Consider the following 17,696-nt stretch of genomic DNA (forward strand, 5'->3'; position numbering starts at 1 on the left):
CCATCGTCCTTCCTTTAATATCTCTCACATTTCCATCCTCTTCCCCTCCATGTCCCTCAAGCCCCCTCTTGTCCTTCATCCATTTCTCTCACTCCCCCTTCCATGTCTCTCAACCACATTCCAATCATCTTTCCTTCTATGTCTCTCAGTTCCCCTTTTTTCAGTGTCTCATAGTCACACTTCCATCCATCTCCATTAAATGGCTAGCCTACGTAAAAACATTTCAGTGTTTGGTGGATGCTGGAGAGTTAAACCCCTTTACAGCTTCTAATATATCTCAGAAACTTGTTGGTGACACTTGTTGATGAGTTCTCAGCGCTGATTTCCTAAGTCCACTCAACTAATGAGCCCATCCCACCCTCCCATCCTCATTCCTTCTAAATCAAAGAATTGTCTGGGTGCTTGACTGTTGATTAGCTTACTGTTAATTAGATCACTGTTAGCTGTTCATTAGATATACTGATGATATTACCGTTTACAGTTTGCACTGTTTAGGACAATGTGATGAAGCTCTTACCTATTTTTTGCATAGTATATATTCTGTGTGAATTTACAATAAAGAGAGTTCCAGTTTGCACCTAAGGTTGTCCGTCACACCTGCGTTGACACTAGTGTCAGTGTTTTAGAGTCCATGTTAGATTAGAAAACAAGAGACAACTGGTGTCAGTGGTGAACAGCCCATATCGCTGGTGTCAAGCCCAGGTTACACTGGTGTCAGCACAGCAGGTTAGAGCCCACGTTTAACTGGTGTCAGTGGTGAAGAGCTTACTTTACTGGTGTCAGAGGTGTAGAGCCCGAGTTATATTAGTGTTAGTGTTTTAGAGTCCATATTACAATAGTGTCAGCGGTGAAGAGCCCGTATCACTGGTGTAAAGCCCAGGTTACACTGGCATCAGTGGTTTGGAATTGAAAGGACAAGAACTCACTGCTCAAGGTGGTGTGATTGCCTGATGACTCACACCGGTGCATGCCCTGGCTCGCCTCCGTGAAAACTTGATAAAGGAAAAGGAATTGGCAGCACTCCAGGTTGAGTCAAAATCCAGATTTATTGACTGGACATCCAAATATGACAATCGTGACAAGGTAGACGCGTTTCACACACTGACTGTGTGCTTAATCATTACTAATAATTACTAGTAATGATTAAGCACACAGTCAGTGTGTGAAACGCGTCTACCTTGTCACGATTGTCATATTTGGATGTCCAGTCAATAAATCTGGATTTTGACTCAACCTGGAGTGCTGCCAATTCCTTTTCCTTTATCAGTAGTTTGGAGCCTTGGTTACAATGGTGTCAGTGGTAAAGAGCCCACATTAGACGTCACATATCAGCTCTCAATGCAGCGGGAGGTGGACCTAGTGGTGCATCATCAGGAGTATGAACCTGGAAAAGACAGCTTCTTCCAAATGATGTCAAGGAGGAAGATGGGGGTTGCAGGACTTGACTGGTGGCCGTGGAGAAGCAGATCACAGCAGGACAATGCTGGATCCGCTGAGTGGGCAGCTATCTCTATTGAGGACAACCCAGTGTTGGTTAAGCAGGATGTAAAGAGTGAAGTTTATCCTGTTTCTTTAAATGTACTTTCCTGAAAGTAATACACATAATTCTTTCTACCCCAAAAATAGAAGTAAAACTATCAAGAACAACGGCAAATTGCTGATCTTTAAATGCCTGGATAGTGGAAGGGCTTCAAAGAAATTTGATCATTTGAATTGTTCCATAGACTTGACTAAAGGGCCTAAATCACATAGGTTAAACGCACGTGGGCTGCATCTGGCCTGCCAGGATATTTCAAGTTGCCCAAACACCTCTCCTGCAGCTGTGGCACCCCCCTTGTCTCTGCCTCCCCCACGTCTCAGCAGTTGGCAGCACTCTTTCTACACATCCTGCGCCTCTCTGTGCAGCTGCAGCACCCCTAGTCTCCACCTCCCCTTGTCCCAACATTCAGCTGACTCCAGTCCCCCTCTGGTCCTCCTCCTAGCCCTGCACGTTTTGCTTCCCAGCTCTGTCCCCAGCTTCTTCCTGGTAGCAGCACAACAGAAGGGAGGTACACTGTGATGAAAGAAAAGGTAGGGGACTCTTGACTTCTGATGTTGGGGGTGCTCTTGACTTCTGATGTAATAGGGGGGTGGTGCTCTGGACATCGAGTCTCCCAGATGCAACCAGCCCTTTGAGGGCAACCATAATGTTGATGCGGGCCTGTGATGAAATTGAGTTTGACACCCCTGGTCTAAATGCTTCTTATGGAATTATGACATGCATCAACTTGTTCTCAATACGAGAAGCTATTTACATCATATGGAACACTTCATTATTAAAACACCAAACATTGAAAACATTTTTTTTATTATATGGGATTAAAAAACAATAGACTTCGAAGGTGAAACATATCACACCTCTACAGTGGTGTCCTTCTTAAAATATACTTTGATCTTCAAACTCTCCGCCTCCCTGACTGGTAAAATGCCTCCCACCCCCGACCACCATTAAGCTTCATGAAGTCCTACATCTTCTTTTCACCCTACAGGGGTGTCCTTCTTAACCACTTAAGCCCCGGAGGATTTGGCTGCTAAAAGACCAGGGGGTATTTTGCGATTCGGGAATGTGTGACTTTAATGGACCATTGCACGGTCGTGCGATGCTGTACCTAAACGAATTTGACGTCCTTTTTTTCCCACAAACAGAGCTTTCTTTTGGTGGTATTTGTTCACCTGTGCAATTTTTTTGATCATGCGCTATAAACAAAAAAAAGCGTCAATTTAGCAAAAATAACAATATTTTTCACATTTTTTTATATGAAATTCCCCCCCCAAAAAAAATGTAAAAATCAAAATGTTTTAACATTTTCGGCCAATTTGTTAAATGCTACATATGTTTGGTAAAAAAAATCGCAAAAAGCATATTTTGATTGGTTTGCGCAAAAGTTAGCGCGTTTACTAACAAAGGGAAAGATTTTTGTCATTTTTGTTGTTTTTTTTTTTTAACGCGTAATGGCGGCGATCTGCGATTTTTTTTTGCGGTACTGCGACATTGCGGACAGATCGGACCCTTGACTGACATTTTTGACACTTTTGGGGTTACCAGTGACATTTCTACAGTAATCAGTGCTATATATATGCACTATTACTGTAAAATTACACTGGCAGTGAAGGGGTTAACTTTATTTGAGAGGGAGGGGCTGTGTGTGTCCCTAGGGGCGTGCTTTCTACTGTGATTGGCTGTGGCTACTAGTGTAGGAACAGTGATCAACGGTCCTACATAGTAGAACCGTCTGATCACTGTTTCTACACAGGGGAGAATGACAGGCGGCTTGTTTACATCAGCCGCCTGACTTTCTCTCTCTGTACCGACGATCGGCGAGTGACCGGCGGACATCGGGTCCGCCGGTCACACGCACTAACTTCCCTGTGAACGAGCCACGGCGGGCGCGCGTCTCCGCGGGCGCGCTCGCCCGCTATTGGCTCATAAGGAAGTGACAGGCAAGTGACGTACCGGTACGTCACTCTGCCTGGCCGGGGCTGACCGCCGCAGTATATAGTCGTGCGGCGGTCGGCAACCGGTTACAATATACTTTGTTCTCCAAAGACAGAATAAACTCTCCGCCTCTCTGACTGGTAAAATGCCTCCCATCCCCGACCACCATCAAGCTTCACGATGTCCTACATCTTCTTTTCACTCTACAGGGGTGTCCTTCTTAAAATATACTTTGATCTTCAAAGACCGAATAAACTCTCCGCCTCTCTGACTGGTAAAATGCCTCCCACCACCTACACCACCATCAAGCTTCAGGATGTCCTTCTACATCTTCTTTTTACCCTTCATAGGAAGAATTGTCTTGGAAGGTTCTCTTCCTTCTTCGTGTCCTGTTCTTCTGCAGGTTGAGCTTGAAGTTTTTGGTTCTCCTTTATTATGTGATGTGCAGAAAAATGAAGTGTGATAGAATTTCCTCATATTGATCACACGATTGTCCTACAGATGGAAAGGATTAGAAGATGCCACCATCCTTCTGTGACCAACATCAGCAAGTATGGGTTTTCTGATGTCTACCTAAAAAGTTGATCAAAATTTGAAAGCATTGTGAAACATTTAAATAGACGCTCACCCATGTGACTTCTGTGGAGTGGAGGGAGGACTCTTTTTCGAGTGAAACCTTTCCCGTACTCTGAACATGAAAATGGACGCTCACCCGTGTGACTTCTCTGGTGTGTAAAAAATGTTATTTCCGAGTAAAACTTTTGTCCACAATCTGAACATGAAAAAGATTGCTCACCAGTGTGGCTTCTCTGGTGTGTGCGAGAAGTCTTTCTTTCTGAGTGAAACATTTCCCGCACACTGCACATGAAAAAAGATGCTCTCCTGTGTGACTTCTCTGGTGTGTAAGGAGATCTCATTTTTTTCAACATGAAAAGGGTGCTCACCTGTGTCACTTCTCTAATGTGTAAGAAATCTTTCTTTTTGAGTGAAACGTTTCCCGCACTCTGAACAAAAAAGTATGCTCACCTATGTGTTTTCTCTGATGTGTTAGGAGGTTTTCTTTCTTTCTGAGCTAAATGTTTTCCACACTCTAATCATGAAAAAGGTTGTTTACTAGTGTTACTTCTCTAGTGTGTAAGAAGCCTTTCTATGCGAATGGAACTTTTCTCGCACTCTGAACTTGAAAAAGGTTGTTCACTAATGTTGCTTCTCTGGTGTGTAAGAAGCCTTTCTTTGCGAGTGAATCTTTTCCCGCACTCTAAACATGAAAAAGGACGCTCGCCCGTGTGACTTCCCTGATGCGTGAGAAGCCTTTTTTTTCGAGTGAAAAGTTTCCCTCACTCTGAACATTAAAATGAACGCTTTCCTATGTGACTTCTCTGATGTGTAAGAAGGTCTCTTTTTGAGGGAAACATTTCCCGCACTCTGATCATGAAAAATGTTTAAACCGTTAAAATCCTTCTGGTGTTCAACAATTGCTGCTTTCTGATTCATGCGTTAAAAAGGTTGAGTCAAAATCCAGATTTATTGACAGCTGTATGACTTCTATGCTGTGGAAGAAGATCTGCGTTCCAAATGAAACCTTTTCCCGCACTCTGTAAATGAAAATGGAAACTCAACATTGGGACGTTTTTGGCATTCAAAACGTTTTGCTTTTTGGGTGTATCTTTTTCCGCACTCTTTCGGAGCATAAAAAACGACCCTCACCTTTGTGACTTCGAATTTATAAAGTATTTATTTATTTTAGTAGAAACCCATGTCAGATACTTCAGAAAGAAGGGTACTCCTCCTGTACAACCCCCTCTGCTATGTAAGAAACCATTCTTTCAGTGTGAAAACCTTTTCCTCACACTGGACTTTGTCAGGGACACTCTCCTGAGTGTTTCTCTCATACTGGACTTTATTAGGGACACTTTCCTGAGTGTTTCCCTCACACTGGACGTTGTCAGGGACACTCTCCTGAGTGTTTCCCTCATACTGGACTGTGTCAGGGACACTCCCCTCAGTGTTTTTTCTGGTGTACAACAAGGGATATTTTCTGAGTAAAAGATTTCCCGCACTCTGAACATGAAAATGGGCGCTCGCCACTGTGACTTCTCAGATGCGTTAGAAGGTTTTCTTTCTGAGTGAAACATTTCCCGCAATCTGAACATAAAAAAGGACGTTCGCCCGTGTGACTTCTCTGATGTGTAAGAAGCTTATCTTTCCGAGTGAAGCTTTTCCCGCACTCTGAACATGAAAAAGGACGCTCGCCCGTGTGAACTCTTTGATGAGAGTCGAATGCCGTTTTATACGCAAAGGTTTTCTCACAGTGCGAACACGGATACGGCCGCTCACCCGTGTGTGTTCTCTGGTGGGTAAGAAGGTGCCCTTTCCGAAAGAAGGACTGGCTACAAGTTGCACACGAAAAAAGACGCTCCCCCGTATGCCGCTTCTGGTGTCTAAGAAGGTCTCCTCTGTAAGTGAAACACGTCCCGCACTCCGTACAAGAAAAAGGACGTTCGCCTGTGTGACTTCTCTGGTGTATAGTAACTAACTTTTTTTGCGTGAAACATTTCCCGCACTCTGGGCAGGAGTAAGGACGTTCCCCTGTGTGACTTCTCTGGTGTATAACGAATGATGCTTTCTCAGCAAAGGATTTCTCGCACTGCGAACAGGAAAAAGGACGCTCGCCTGTATGTCTTCTCTGGTGGGTAAGAAGGTACACTTTACGGCTGAATGATTTGCTGCAAATTGAACACAAAAAAGAGTGCTCCCCCGTGTGACTTTTCTGGTGTCTAAGGAGGTCCTGTTTCGAGGTGAAACCTTTCCCGCACTCCGAACATGGAAATGGAACTTCGCTTTTGTTTGTCTTTTGGTTTACAGCAAGCGATGATTTTGATATTAGACTAGAGGATGGGGACTTGTTATCATCTCCAAGTATATTGGTATCTGAATTACTGGAAGTATTTCCAGGAGGTTTAGAGAGATCGGAGGATCTGTCCACACTGGGACTTCTTGGTTGTACTTTTTTGGAAACATTACGTGACTTATAAGGAGGAGATTGCGAATTAGACAGACGTGTTGATCTGTTTTCATGGGGAGGTCCTGGATGTATATTCTGAGTATTTTGCTTTACTTCTGTAGAATGTGTCATTATGACATCATCTTCTTCTTTAAATTCTGGAGAGAAGATAAAATATGTGTTTGTAGCATTCTGACTAATATGTTCATCATTAAAAGCAGGACATTAAATTGAAGAATGGAGATGGACCTTTCATATGGTGTACAGTTTCTCCACCTCATTTGTTGGGAACATGACGTTATATTGAGGAATGGAGATGGACCTTTCATATGGTGTACAGTATCTCCTCCTCATTTGTTAGGAACGTGGTGTCCTATTGAGGAATGGAGATGGACCTTTCATATGGTGTACAGTATCTCCTCCTCATTTGTTGGGAACATGACATTATATAGCGTAATGGAGATGAACCTTTCATATGGTGTACAGCATCTCCTTCTCATTTATAGGGAACATGACGTTATAATGAGGAATGGAGATGGACCTTTCATATGGTGTACAGTATCTCCACCTCATATGTTGGGAACATGACGTTATATTGAGGAATGGAGATGGACCTTTCATATGATGTACAGTATCTCCTCCTCATTTGTTGGGAAGATGACGTTATATTGAGGAATGGAGACGGACCTTTCATATGGTGGACAGTTTCTCCTCCTCATTTGTTGGGAAGATGACGTTATATTGAGGAATGGAGACGGACCTTTCATATGGTGGACAGTTTCTCCTCCTCATTTGTTAGGAACGTGGTGTCCTATTGAGGAATGGAGATGGACCTTTCATATGAAATACAGTATCTCCTCCTCTTTTGTTGGGAACATGGTTTTTATAATGAGGAATGGAGATGGACCTTTCATATGGTGTACAGTATCTCCTTTTCATTTATTGGGAACATGATGTTAACTTATAATGAGGAATGGCGTTGGACCCTTCGTATGGTGTACAGTATCTCCTCCTCATTTGTTGGGAACATGACGTTATATTGAGGAATGGAGCTGGACCTTTCATATGGTGTACAGTATCTCCTCCTCATTTGTTGGGAGCATGACATTATATTCCGGAATGCAGACGGACCTTTCATATTGTGTATGGTATTTCCACTTTTATATATTGGGAACACAATGTTATATTAAGGATTTAAGCCAATATCTTAACACCATCACTCCCTTTTAAATTGTTATTCCAACCTCCCTTGCAGACTGTTGATTACCTCTCACAAACATTTGTTCTTCCTCTTTAACTTCAGTTTTTATGTCAATTGGTTCATCGCCCTAAAAAATCACAAAATAACAGAAAAAAAGATGTTTAAATTCAGAGCAAGAATATTCCAAGACCACAAAACAGGAACACAATCTCACACAGATTAGAATTAGTTGGGCGTTCTCAAAGGCTTACTCCAATTTACCTGGTGATGGTGAGGGATGGTGTGATCTTCCTGTACGGGACGGGAACATCTCTCTGGTGGGTTCCCATTACTGGATCCATCTGTAGGAAACACACACACTGACTGAATACATTGTTTCTATGTGTTTATCAGATGATGGGGGATCTAGGTGGAGCCTCCGTACTGCTCTCTCCTTTACAATAAAGTCTCCTCTTACCCGGTGATGTGAGGGGCGGCTGATTCTCCATCATGAAGTCCTTGTAGAGATCCTTGTGTCCTTCTATATACTCCCACTCCTCCATGGAGAAATAGACAGTAACATCCTGACACCTTATAGGAACCTGACACACACAATGATACAGTCACCATCCAGACACATCCCTTGTCTGTTACTGGATAATGTCCCAGAATTCCCGGCACCACTCACCTCTCCTGTCAGTAGCTCAGTAATCCTTCTGGTGACTTCTAGAATCTTCCACTTGTGGTGCCTCTTAGGAGTCAGGGAGTGAAGTGGAGGCACTGTGATGGTTGTATGGTCACCAGACTTCTTGACAACAGGGAAACTCTGTATTGAAACAGAAATAAAGATGTTGACTGACCTCCCAGAATCCTCCTCACCTCTCCGGTCAGGTCCGTGTTTTATTAATAAAGACGAGTGATGTCATGTGACCTCCCAGAATCCTCCTCACCTCTCATGTCAGGTCTGTGTTTTATTAATAGAGATAAGAGTGATGTCATGTGATCTCCCAGAATCCTCCTCACCTCTCTGGTCAGGCCTGTGTTTTATTAATAGAGATAAGAGTGATGTCATGTGACCTCCCAGAATCCTCCTCACCTCTCATGTCAGGTCTGTGTTTTATTAATAGAGATAAGTGTGATGTCATGTGACCTCCCAGAATCCTTCTCACCTCTCCGGTCAGGTCTGTGTTTTATTAATAGAGATAAGAGTGATGTCATGTGACCTCCCAGAATTCTCCTCACCTCTCCGGTCAGCAGGTAGATGATCTCCAGGGTGAGGTCCAATATCCTCCCAGTCAAGTTTTCTTCGTCCATCTTCATCAAGATGGTCATGTGATCTATACAGGACTCTCCTCTCTGTAGGACGGGTAATAATTTTAGAAATTTTTGAACTCTAGGGCTCTGGACTTTATAGCCCACATTATTAATCATTGTCTTTAGTTTTATAATCACTGATTTTTTCCGTGAATTATTGTCACGGATCTCCAAATCTACCAATTGCAGAGATTGCTATCACTCAGAGCACCTCTAGCTAGATATTATTATATATAATTTATATTATTATATTTTATATGTGTCTGGATATTACTATATACATATTATACATTTATTCTACATATGTAGCTAGAGCTTTTTATTTATTATTATACAGGATTTATATAGCACCAACAGTTTGAACAGCTCTTTACAACATGATGGCAGACAATACAGTTACAATACAATGTAATATAGGAGGAATCAGAGGGCCCTGCTCATTAGAACTTACAATCTAGGAGGTAGGGTTAAGTGATACAAAAGGTAATAACTCGGGGGGATGGTCTGATGGAGAAAATAACGATAGTTGTTGGGTGTGGGAAGAATAGGCCTCTCTAAATAGAAGGGTTTTCAGGTATTATCTAAAAGCAAACAGAGTAAGAGATAATTGGACATATTGGGGTAGGGAGTTTCAAAGGATGGGAGAGGCTCTGAAAAAGTCCTGGAGGAAAGCATTGGAAGGGGTAACAAGGGAGCTAGAGGTCTTGTGAGGAATGAAGACAACAGTTTGGCTGGTATTTTGGAACCAAGCTAGTGATGTAGTTGGGGGCAGAGTTGTGGATGGCTTTGTAAGTCATTGTTAGTATTTTGAATTTATTTTGTTGGTTGAGTGGCAGCCAATGGAGGGATTGGCGGAGGAGAGTAGCAGACAACGAGTGGTTGGTAGGGTGGATGAGCCTGGCAGCAGCATTCGTGATGGACTGAAGGGGGGATAGCCTATGTAAAAGGTAAGCCTATGAGGAGGGAGTTGCAGTAGTCAAGGCGACCAGGAAGTGAATTTGGAGCTTTTTGGTATCATTGGTTAGGAAGGGGCATATTTTGGAGATGTTCAGGTGGCAACATTTGGACAATCAGTGGACGTGGGGGCCTAAAGGACAGATCAGAGTCCAGGATTACATTTAGAACCAAGGCATGCAACGATGGTGGGTTGATAGTTGTGCCATTGGTCTTGACAGAGAGATCAAGGTAAAGAGTCACGTGGGGAAGGAAGGATTATGAGCTTGGTTGTGGAAAGATTGAGTTTGAGGAAGTGGTGTGACATCCAGCCTTATAGGTCTGTTAGTAAACTAGTGATACATGAGAAGACTGATGGAGTGAGCTGAGAGGTAGAGAGATAGATTTGGGTGTCATTGGCGTAGAGATGGTATTGTAAGCCATGGGAAGCTATCAGCTGGCCCAGGGAGTAGGTGTAGATCGAGAATAGGAGAGGTCCAAGAATAGAACCTTGTTGGACACCATCAGAGAAAGGAAGAGGAGAGGAGGAAGTAAAATTGTAAGTAACACTAATGCCCCGTACACACGTTCCGATTATCGTACGACAAAACTCGCTTTTGACCTGGTCTCATGATAATCTGATCGTTAGTACACAGCTTTCGACAGCCAATCACGACAGTTGGTCCAACAAAATCCAAAGGGACAAACAGGAAAACTTCTGTCGTACGACATCTTCTCGAACGATAATCGTTTCGTCAGTACAGTATTCGTACGCTAAAAGTCGATCGACAAATACCACGCATGATTGAAAACAGTAAAATAATCCGCAGGGGTCAGGCGTATATACATCACTTCTGTTACGTAGCTATGAAAAATACACTTAGTCAGTGAATCGTAGGAAGAAAGTCAGATGGTATTGTACGCAGAGTTGTTTTTCGATTTTAGTAACCTGCAACAATTACGAAACTTTAGTCGTACGATAATCGGAACGTGTGTACGGGGCATAAAAGTGCGGTTGGTAAAGTAGGAAGAGAACCAGCGAAGAGTACAATCATGAAGACCAAAGGTGTGGAGTTTTTTGAGGAGGAGGGGGTGGTCAAACATATCAAAAGCAGCAGAAAGGTCCAGGAGTCCAGAATAGTGGGCATCAGTTTTGGCCGTTAGTAGATCATTTGTTAGTTTTAGGAGGGCAGTTTCTATGAAGTATTGAGGGCGAAATTCAGACTGAAGGGGATCAAGAGGATTCTCGGCGAGGTGGTCGCTCAGTTGGTTGTGGACCAGACGTTCAAGGAGTTTGGTAAATAGGGGAGCAAGGAGATGGGGCGTAGGTTGTTAAGATTGATGGGGTCCAGTGAGGGCTTTTTAAGTATGGGGGTGACTAGTACATGTTTTAGAGAGTTGGGGAAGATGCCAGAAGGGAGGGAGAGATTGAAGATGTGAGTTAGAGAGCGTAGAATAGAGCCAGAAGGTGAATGTAGTGTTTGCAAGGGAACAGGATCCAGAGGGCGGAGGATTAGCTGGACTTTAGAACGAAATTTAGCAACGTCGTCATGCCCTGTTGGCATGGAGTGTTAAGTGGAGAAGGTATCTACAAATATATGTTATATATTTGTAAGACAACATAGTGACTATGGAGGAAGAGGACGGACATGGCGGGGGGGGGGGGGGTGTTACTGGGTGTAAATATAAAATAATATCTTATTACCTCCTCTTCTGCCAGTTCCAGAAATGTCTCCTCTCTACGTCTTCCTGACTCACCACTGACCCGGAACTTCCTGTTTGTATTTGTAATCACTTCCTGTCATATGGATGAGAGTTCCATCTTGTGTGGAACAATGGAATTGCAGCTTTACCTCTGAAGTTATGTGGGAGACATTAAGCATTGGGATGGTATTTGCCATGATATAATTAGTCCACCCAAAAAAACATTTCTGTGCTTGGTAGATGCTGGAAAGTTAAAGTTGGTGACACCTGTTGGTGAGATCTTGGCACTGAGTTTACTCAGCTAATGAGCCCATTATGAGGGGTTCCTACCTTCTCATCTTACTTCCGTCCATGTCTCTCAACCCCTTCCTGTCCCCTTTGTTCCATGCCCCCCAGTCACATTCCCATCCACATTTCTTCTACTGTATGTGTCTCAGCAACATTTCCATCCTGATTCCTTCCATGTCCCTCAGTCCTCTTCTCATCTTCCTTCCTTCCATGTCTCTCAACCCCTTCCTGTCCTCCTTTTTTCCATGCCCCCAGTCACATTCCCATCCACATTTCTTCTACTGTATGTGTCTCAGCCACATTTCCATCCTGATTCCCTCCATGTCCCTCAGTCCTCTTCTTGTCCTCCTTCCTTCCATGTCTCTCAACCACCTTTTTCATCCTCCATCCTTCCATGTCACTCAATCACCTTTTCATCCTCCTTCCTTTCATGTCTCTTAATCACATTCCCATCAACTTTCCTTCCATGTCTCACAGTCACACTTCCATCTCCATAAAATGCTTACTCTAAAGAAAAAAACAAAATCAAAGTTTGGTGGATGCTGCTGATTTTGTACGTTTGCCCACTGACAAAGAAATGATCAGTCTATAATTCTAATGGTTGGTTTATTTTATCAGTGAGAGACAGAATAACAACAAAAATATCCAGAAAAACGCATTGCAAAAAAGGTATAAATTGATTTGCATTTTAAATGCAATTTAAAATAAGGGTTTGACCCCTTCACAAAACATGACTTAGTACTTGGTGACAAAACCCTTGTTGGCAATCACAGAGGTCAGACGTTTCTTGTAGTTGGCCACCAGGATTGCACACATCTCAGAAGGGATTTTGTCCCACTCCTCTTTGCAGCTCCTTTCCAAGTCATTAAGGTTTCCAGGCTGACGTTTGGTAACTCGAACCTTCAGCTCCCTCCACAAATTTTTTATGGGATTAAGGTCTGGAGACTAGGCTACTACAGAACCTTAATGTGGCTTCTTCTTGAGCCACTCCTTTTGTTTCCTTGGCCTTGGGTTTTGGGTCATTGTCATGCTGGAATACCCATCCACGACCCATTTTTAATGCCCCGGCTGATGGAAGGAAGTTCTCCCCCAAGATTTGACAGTACATGGCCCCATCCATCATCCCTTTGTGTTGGAAAAACCGCTGTGCAAATATCGTGTGACATTGGTAGTGCCCACCATTTTATTCTCTAGGGCCTCTGCTAAAAAAAATTATATATATATAAAATGTTTGGGGGATCTAAATTATTTTCTAGCAGAAATGCAGATTTTTACATGAAGTAGAGGAATGCAAGAATTGGCCTGGACTGAAAGTGGTTAAAATTCATACCAGACCTAAAGGGCCTGGTGTAACAAATAAGGGGAACCCTGCGTCTCCTTATTGAAAATGATCCCATTGGTCTTTTTTGCATGGCTTTTGATTTCTGGCCAGTAAATGAAGGAGGCCGGTGATCTCACAGGTTGCTAACACAGCGGGTGTCGGCACCCACTGTTTCCATAACAACTATTGACAGCAGAAGGAAAAAGCTGGTATAGACAGTAGTGGGAGGGAAACCAAGTGTTCAGATCCAACTGGGAGCTTATCCCTAGTGAAGAAAAGCATTTGTAATAATGGAAGAGTTTGTATCTTTTACATATGATCCTTTGTTCTGAAGTTTATCTGTGTCTGAGACTGTCATTTGTACACTGTATAAAGTGGCCACACTTACCTTGTGACCAAACGTATCATCCAATGCCGTAGAGTTTTTCTGTCTTCGTTGTGTCCAAGAGTGGTTCAGTATGTCTGAATTTTGCTAACACTGTGTTCACTTACTGTATGACATAAAATGTATTTATTTCCAACTTAGAAGTTGTTAATATGGCGTGTCTGTTTTATAATAACTTTCTGGGCTTGAGGCTTATCTCCCCCACTTATGTTATCTGCACCAGCATATTACCAATAGAGCAAAAGTGGATGGAGCTCCCCCGCCTGTGTAAAGAAAAGGTTCATAACTCAGAGACAGGGATTTGGGGCATGTGAAAATAAGAGAGGGTCTGTGAGACATGGAAGAATGGAGGATGGGAGTGTACCTGTGAGACATGGAAGGAATGAGGGTGGGAATGTGACATTGAGACATGGAGGTGGAGGATGGGAGTGAGTCTGGGAGATATGGAAGAAAGGATGATGGAAGCGTGACTGTGAGACATGGAAAAAAAGAGGGTGGGCAGGGAACTGAGAGACATGGAGGGAAAGAGGATGGGAATATGGCAGAGAGACATGGAGGGAAGAAGAACAGGAGGTAGACTGTGAGACATGATAGGAAAGAGGATGAGAATGTGACTGAGAGATTTGGAGGATTCGAGGATGACTGAGAGACGTGGAAGGAGGATGGGAGTGAGGTTGAGAGACATGGAAGGAAGGAGGATAGGAGAAGGACTGACAGACATGGAAGGAAAGAGATTGGGAATGTGACTGAGGGACTTGTAAGGAAGGAGGATATGAATGTGACTGGAAGACGAAATGAAGAAGAATAGGAGGATAACTAAGAGACGTAAAAGGAAGGAGGACAGAAATGTGACTGAGGGACATGGAAGGATAGGAGGATGACTGGGAGACATGAAAGGAAGGAGGATGAACAAGAAACATGGAAGGAAGGAGGACAGGAATGTTACTGAGAGACACAGAAGATAGGAGGTAGGGATTGTAAATGAGAAACAAAGGAAGATGGGAGTGAGGCTGAAAGAGATGGAAGGAACGGGAATGTGACTGAAGTATGTGGAAGGAAGGAGGATAGGAATGTGTCTGAGAAAGATGGAAGGAAGATAGATGGGAAAATGACTGAAAGACATGGAATGGATTAGAATAAGATGTGACAGAAAGACATGGAAGGAAGGAGGATGGCAGTGTGACTAGAAGACATGGAGGGGAAGGAGGATGGGAGTGAGTCTGAGAAATATGGAAGGAAGGATGACAGAAGCGTGACAGTGAGACATGGAAAGAAAGAGGGTGGGCAGGGGGCTGAGAGACATGGAGGATAAGAGGATGGGAATATGGCAAAGAGACGTTGAAGGAAAAATAATAGGAGGTGGACTCTAAGACATGGAAGGAAGGAAGATAGGAATGTGACTGCAAGACATGGAATGAACAAGGATAGGAGGATAACCAAGAGACATGAAAGGAAGGAGGAAAGGTATGTGACTGAGATATTGATCGAAGGAGGATCACCAAGAGACATAGAAGGAAGGAGGAATGGAATGTGACTTAGAGACATGGAAGGAATGAGGATGGGAATATAATTGAATTACATGGAGTGACAGAGGATCAGAGGATGACTGAGAGACATAGAAAGAAGGAGGATGGGAATGTGACCTAGATATATGGAAGGAAGGAGGATGGGAATGTTACTAAGAAACATGGAAGGAAGGAAGATGGGAATGTGACTGACGAATATGGAAAGGAGGAGGATAGCTGGATGACCGACACATGAAAGGAAGGAGGATGGGAAGGGGGCTGTGAGACATGGAATGAAGATGAATGGAATGGAGGGAACCCATCATAATGCGCTCACTGGCGGAGTAGACTCAGGAACTCGGTGCCGAAACCTCACCAACAGAATGTCTAAGATATATAAGAAGCTGTGAAGGGGTTTAACTCTGAAATGTGTTTTTTTTTTTGGGTGGACTAATTATATCATTGCAATCACTGGAACGATGCATAATGTCCCCCACCTACGTAAAGCTGCAATTTCTTTGTTCCACACAAGGTGGCACTCTTATGTTTACGGAATGGCCCGCACAGACAGGAAGTGATTTTAGAACCAGACAGGAAGTGATTGCACAGATAAACAGGAAGTTCCGGGTCAGAGGTGAGTTGGGAGGAAGTAGAGAGGAGACATTGCTGGAATTGGCTGTAGAGGAGGTAATAAGATATTATTTTCTTATTAATAAGTAAATAAGTATGTTTTTTACTTATTTTGAATAAAATAAAACATTTTATTGGAAAAAAAAGATATTATTTTCTACGTACACCCAGTAACCCCCCTCCCCGTCATGTCCGACCTCTTCCTCCATAGTCACTGTGACGTCCTACAAATATATCAGTAATAGGGTCTAGCAACATATGTAGAATAAATGTATAATATGTATATAGTAATACCCAGACACATATAAAATATAATAATATAAAGTATATATAATAATATCTAGCTAGAGGCACTCCGAATTATAGCAATCACCGCCTTCGGTAGATTCAGAGATCCGTGACAGTCATTCATGGAACAATTGGTGATTATAAAACTAAAGACAATGATCAATTGATGTGGGCTGTAAAGTACAGAGCCATAAATTTCAAATATTTCTCAGATTATTACCCTTCCTAGAGAGGAGAGTCCTGTATAGATAGACCCTCCCTTCTAGATTGTAAGCTCTAACGAGCAGGGCCCTCTAGTTCCTCCTTTTTTGAACTGTATTGTAACTGTATTGTCTTCCTTCATATTGTAAAGCGCTGCGCAAACTGTTGGCGCTATATAAATCCTGTATAATAATAATAATATAGATCACCTGACCACCTCAATGAAGATAGATGAAGAAAACTTAACTGGTAGGATATTAGACCTCACCCTGAAGATCATCTACCTGCTGACCGGAGAGGTGAGGAGGATTCTGAGAGGTCACTCAACATCTTTATTTCTGTTTCAATACAGAGTTTCCCTGTTGTCAAAAAGTCTGGTGACCATACAACCATCACAGTGCCTCCACTTTACTCCCTGACTCCTAAGAGGCACCACAAGTGGAAGATTCCTAGAAGTCACCAAGAAAATCATTGAGCTACTGACATCAGAGGTAAGCGGTGCCGGGAATTCTGGGACATTATCCAGTAACAGACAAGGGATGTGTCTGGATGGTGACTGTATCATTGTGTGTGTCAGGTTCCTATAAGGTGTCAGGATGTCACTGTCTATTTCTCCATGGAGGAGTGGGAGTCTTTAGAAGGACACAAGGATCTCTACAAGGACGTCATGATGGAGAATCAGCCGCCCCTCACATCACCGGGTAAGAGGAGACTTTATTGTAAAGGAGAGAGCAGTACGGAGGATCCACCTAGATCCCCCATCATCTGATAAACACATAGAAACAATGTATTCAGTCAGTGTGTGTGTTTCCTACAGATGGATCCAGTAATGGGAACCCACCAGAGAGATGTCCCCATCCTCAGAATTCTTGGAATTTGACACAGGAAGGTCACACCATCCCTCACCATCATCAGGTAGATGAGTAAAAATAACTGGAAGTTATCATTTATACACAAGCTTGTTTGTTACAATAAATGTCTCGTTATATATTCAGGGCGGGAACCTCAGGGATTATAATATTGTCGTTAAGGAAGAGTTAGAAGAGGAGTATGGCTTGATGGAGAATCATTCAGAAGGACATAAGGATCATTTGGTGGAGCCACCAGAGAGATGTCCCCGTCCTCCGTATTCCCGGGATTCCACACAGGAAGATCACATCATCCCCCACCACCATCAGGTAGATGAGGTACAATCAATGATATTTATGATTTATACACAAACATGTTTGTTACAATGAATATCTTAATTATATTTTAAGAGTGGAAACCTCAGAGATTCTAATATTGTTGTTAAAGAAGAGTATAAAGAGGAGGATGAGGAGTATGAAGTGATGAAGGAGTTTTCAGAAGGACACAAGGATATGATGGAGCCACCTAATACCAGGGACCCACCAGAGAGATGTCCCCGTCCTCTGTATTCCCGGGATTCCACACAGGAAGGTCACACCATCCCTCACCATCATCAGGT

General features: G+C 43.0%; 2 protein-coding genes across 2 annotated transcripts in view; one reads left to right on the forward strand and one right to left on the reverse strand.

The window, feature by feature from the left end:
• LOC309563483 (uncharacterized protein) overlaps positions 1 to 11,654 on the reverse strand; it is a 57,387-nt gene extending 45,733 nt beyond the window's left edge. Inside the window, exons 1-7 of the mRNA XM_082267876.1 lie at positions 11,612 to 11,654; positions 8,902 to 9,015; positions 8,348 to 8,485; positions 8,138 to 8,261; positions 7,942 to 8,021; positions 7,747 to 7,807; positions 5,514 to 6,637 (exon numbers count right to left, since the gene is read on the reverse strand). Of these exons, the coding sequence (XP_082124002.1) occupies positions 5,514 to 6,637; positions 7,747 to 7,807; positions 7,942 to 8,021; positions 8,138 to 8,261; positions 8,348 to 8,485; positions 8,902 to 8,991 (1,617 nt within the window). The 5' untranslated portion in view covers positions 8,992 to 9,015; positions 11,612 to 11,654. The remainder of the gene's footprint in view (positions 1 to 5,513; positions 6,638 to 7,746; positions 7,808 to 7,941; positions 8,022 to 8,137; positions 8,262 to 8,347; positions 8,486 to 8,901; positions 9,016 to 11,611) is intronic.
• The window catches only part of LOC309564419 (uncharacterized protein), a gene marked incomplete at its 3' end in the record, with an annotated part of 909,898 nt that overhangs the window by 810,500 nt on the left and 81,702 nt on the right, over positions 1 to 17,696 (forward strand).

This window comes from Pelophylax lessonae, assembly GCF_965119305.1.
Source record: "Pelophylax lessonae genome assembly, chromosome: 9".
In the NCBI taxonomy this organism is placed as follows: Eukaryota; Metazoa; Chordata; class Amphibia; order Anura; family Ranidae; genus Pelophylax; species Pelophylax lessonae.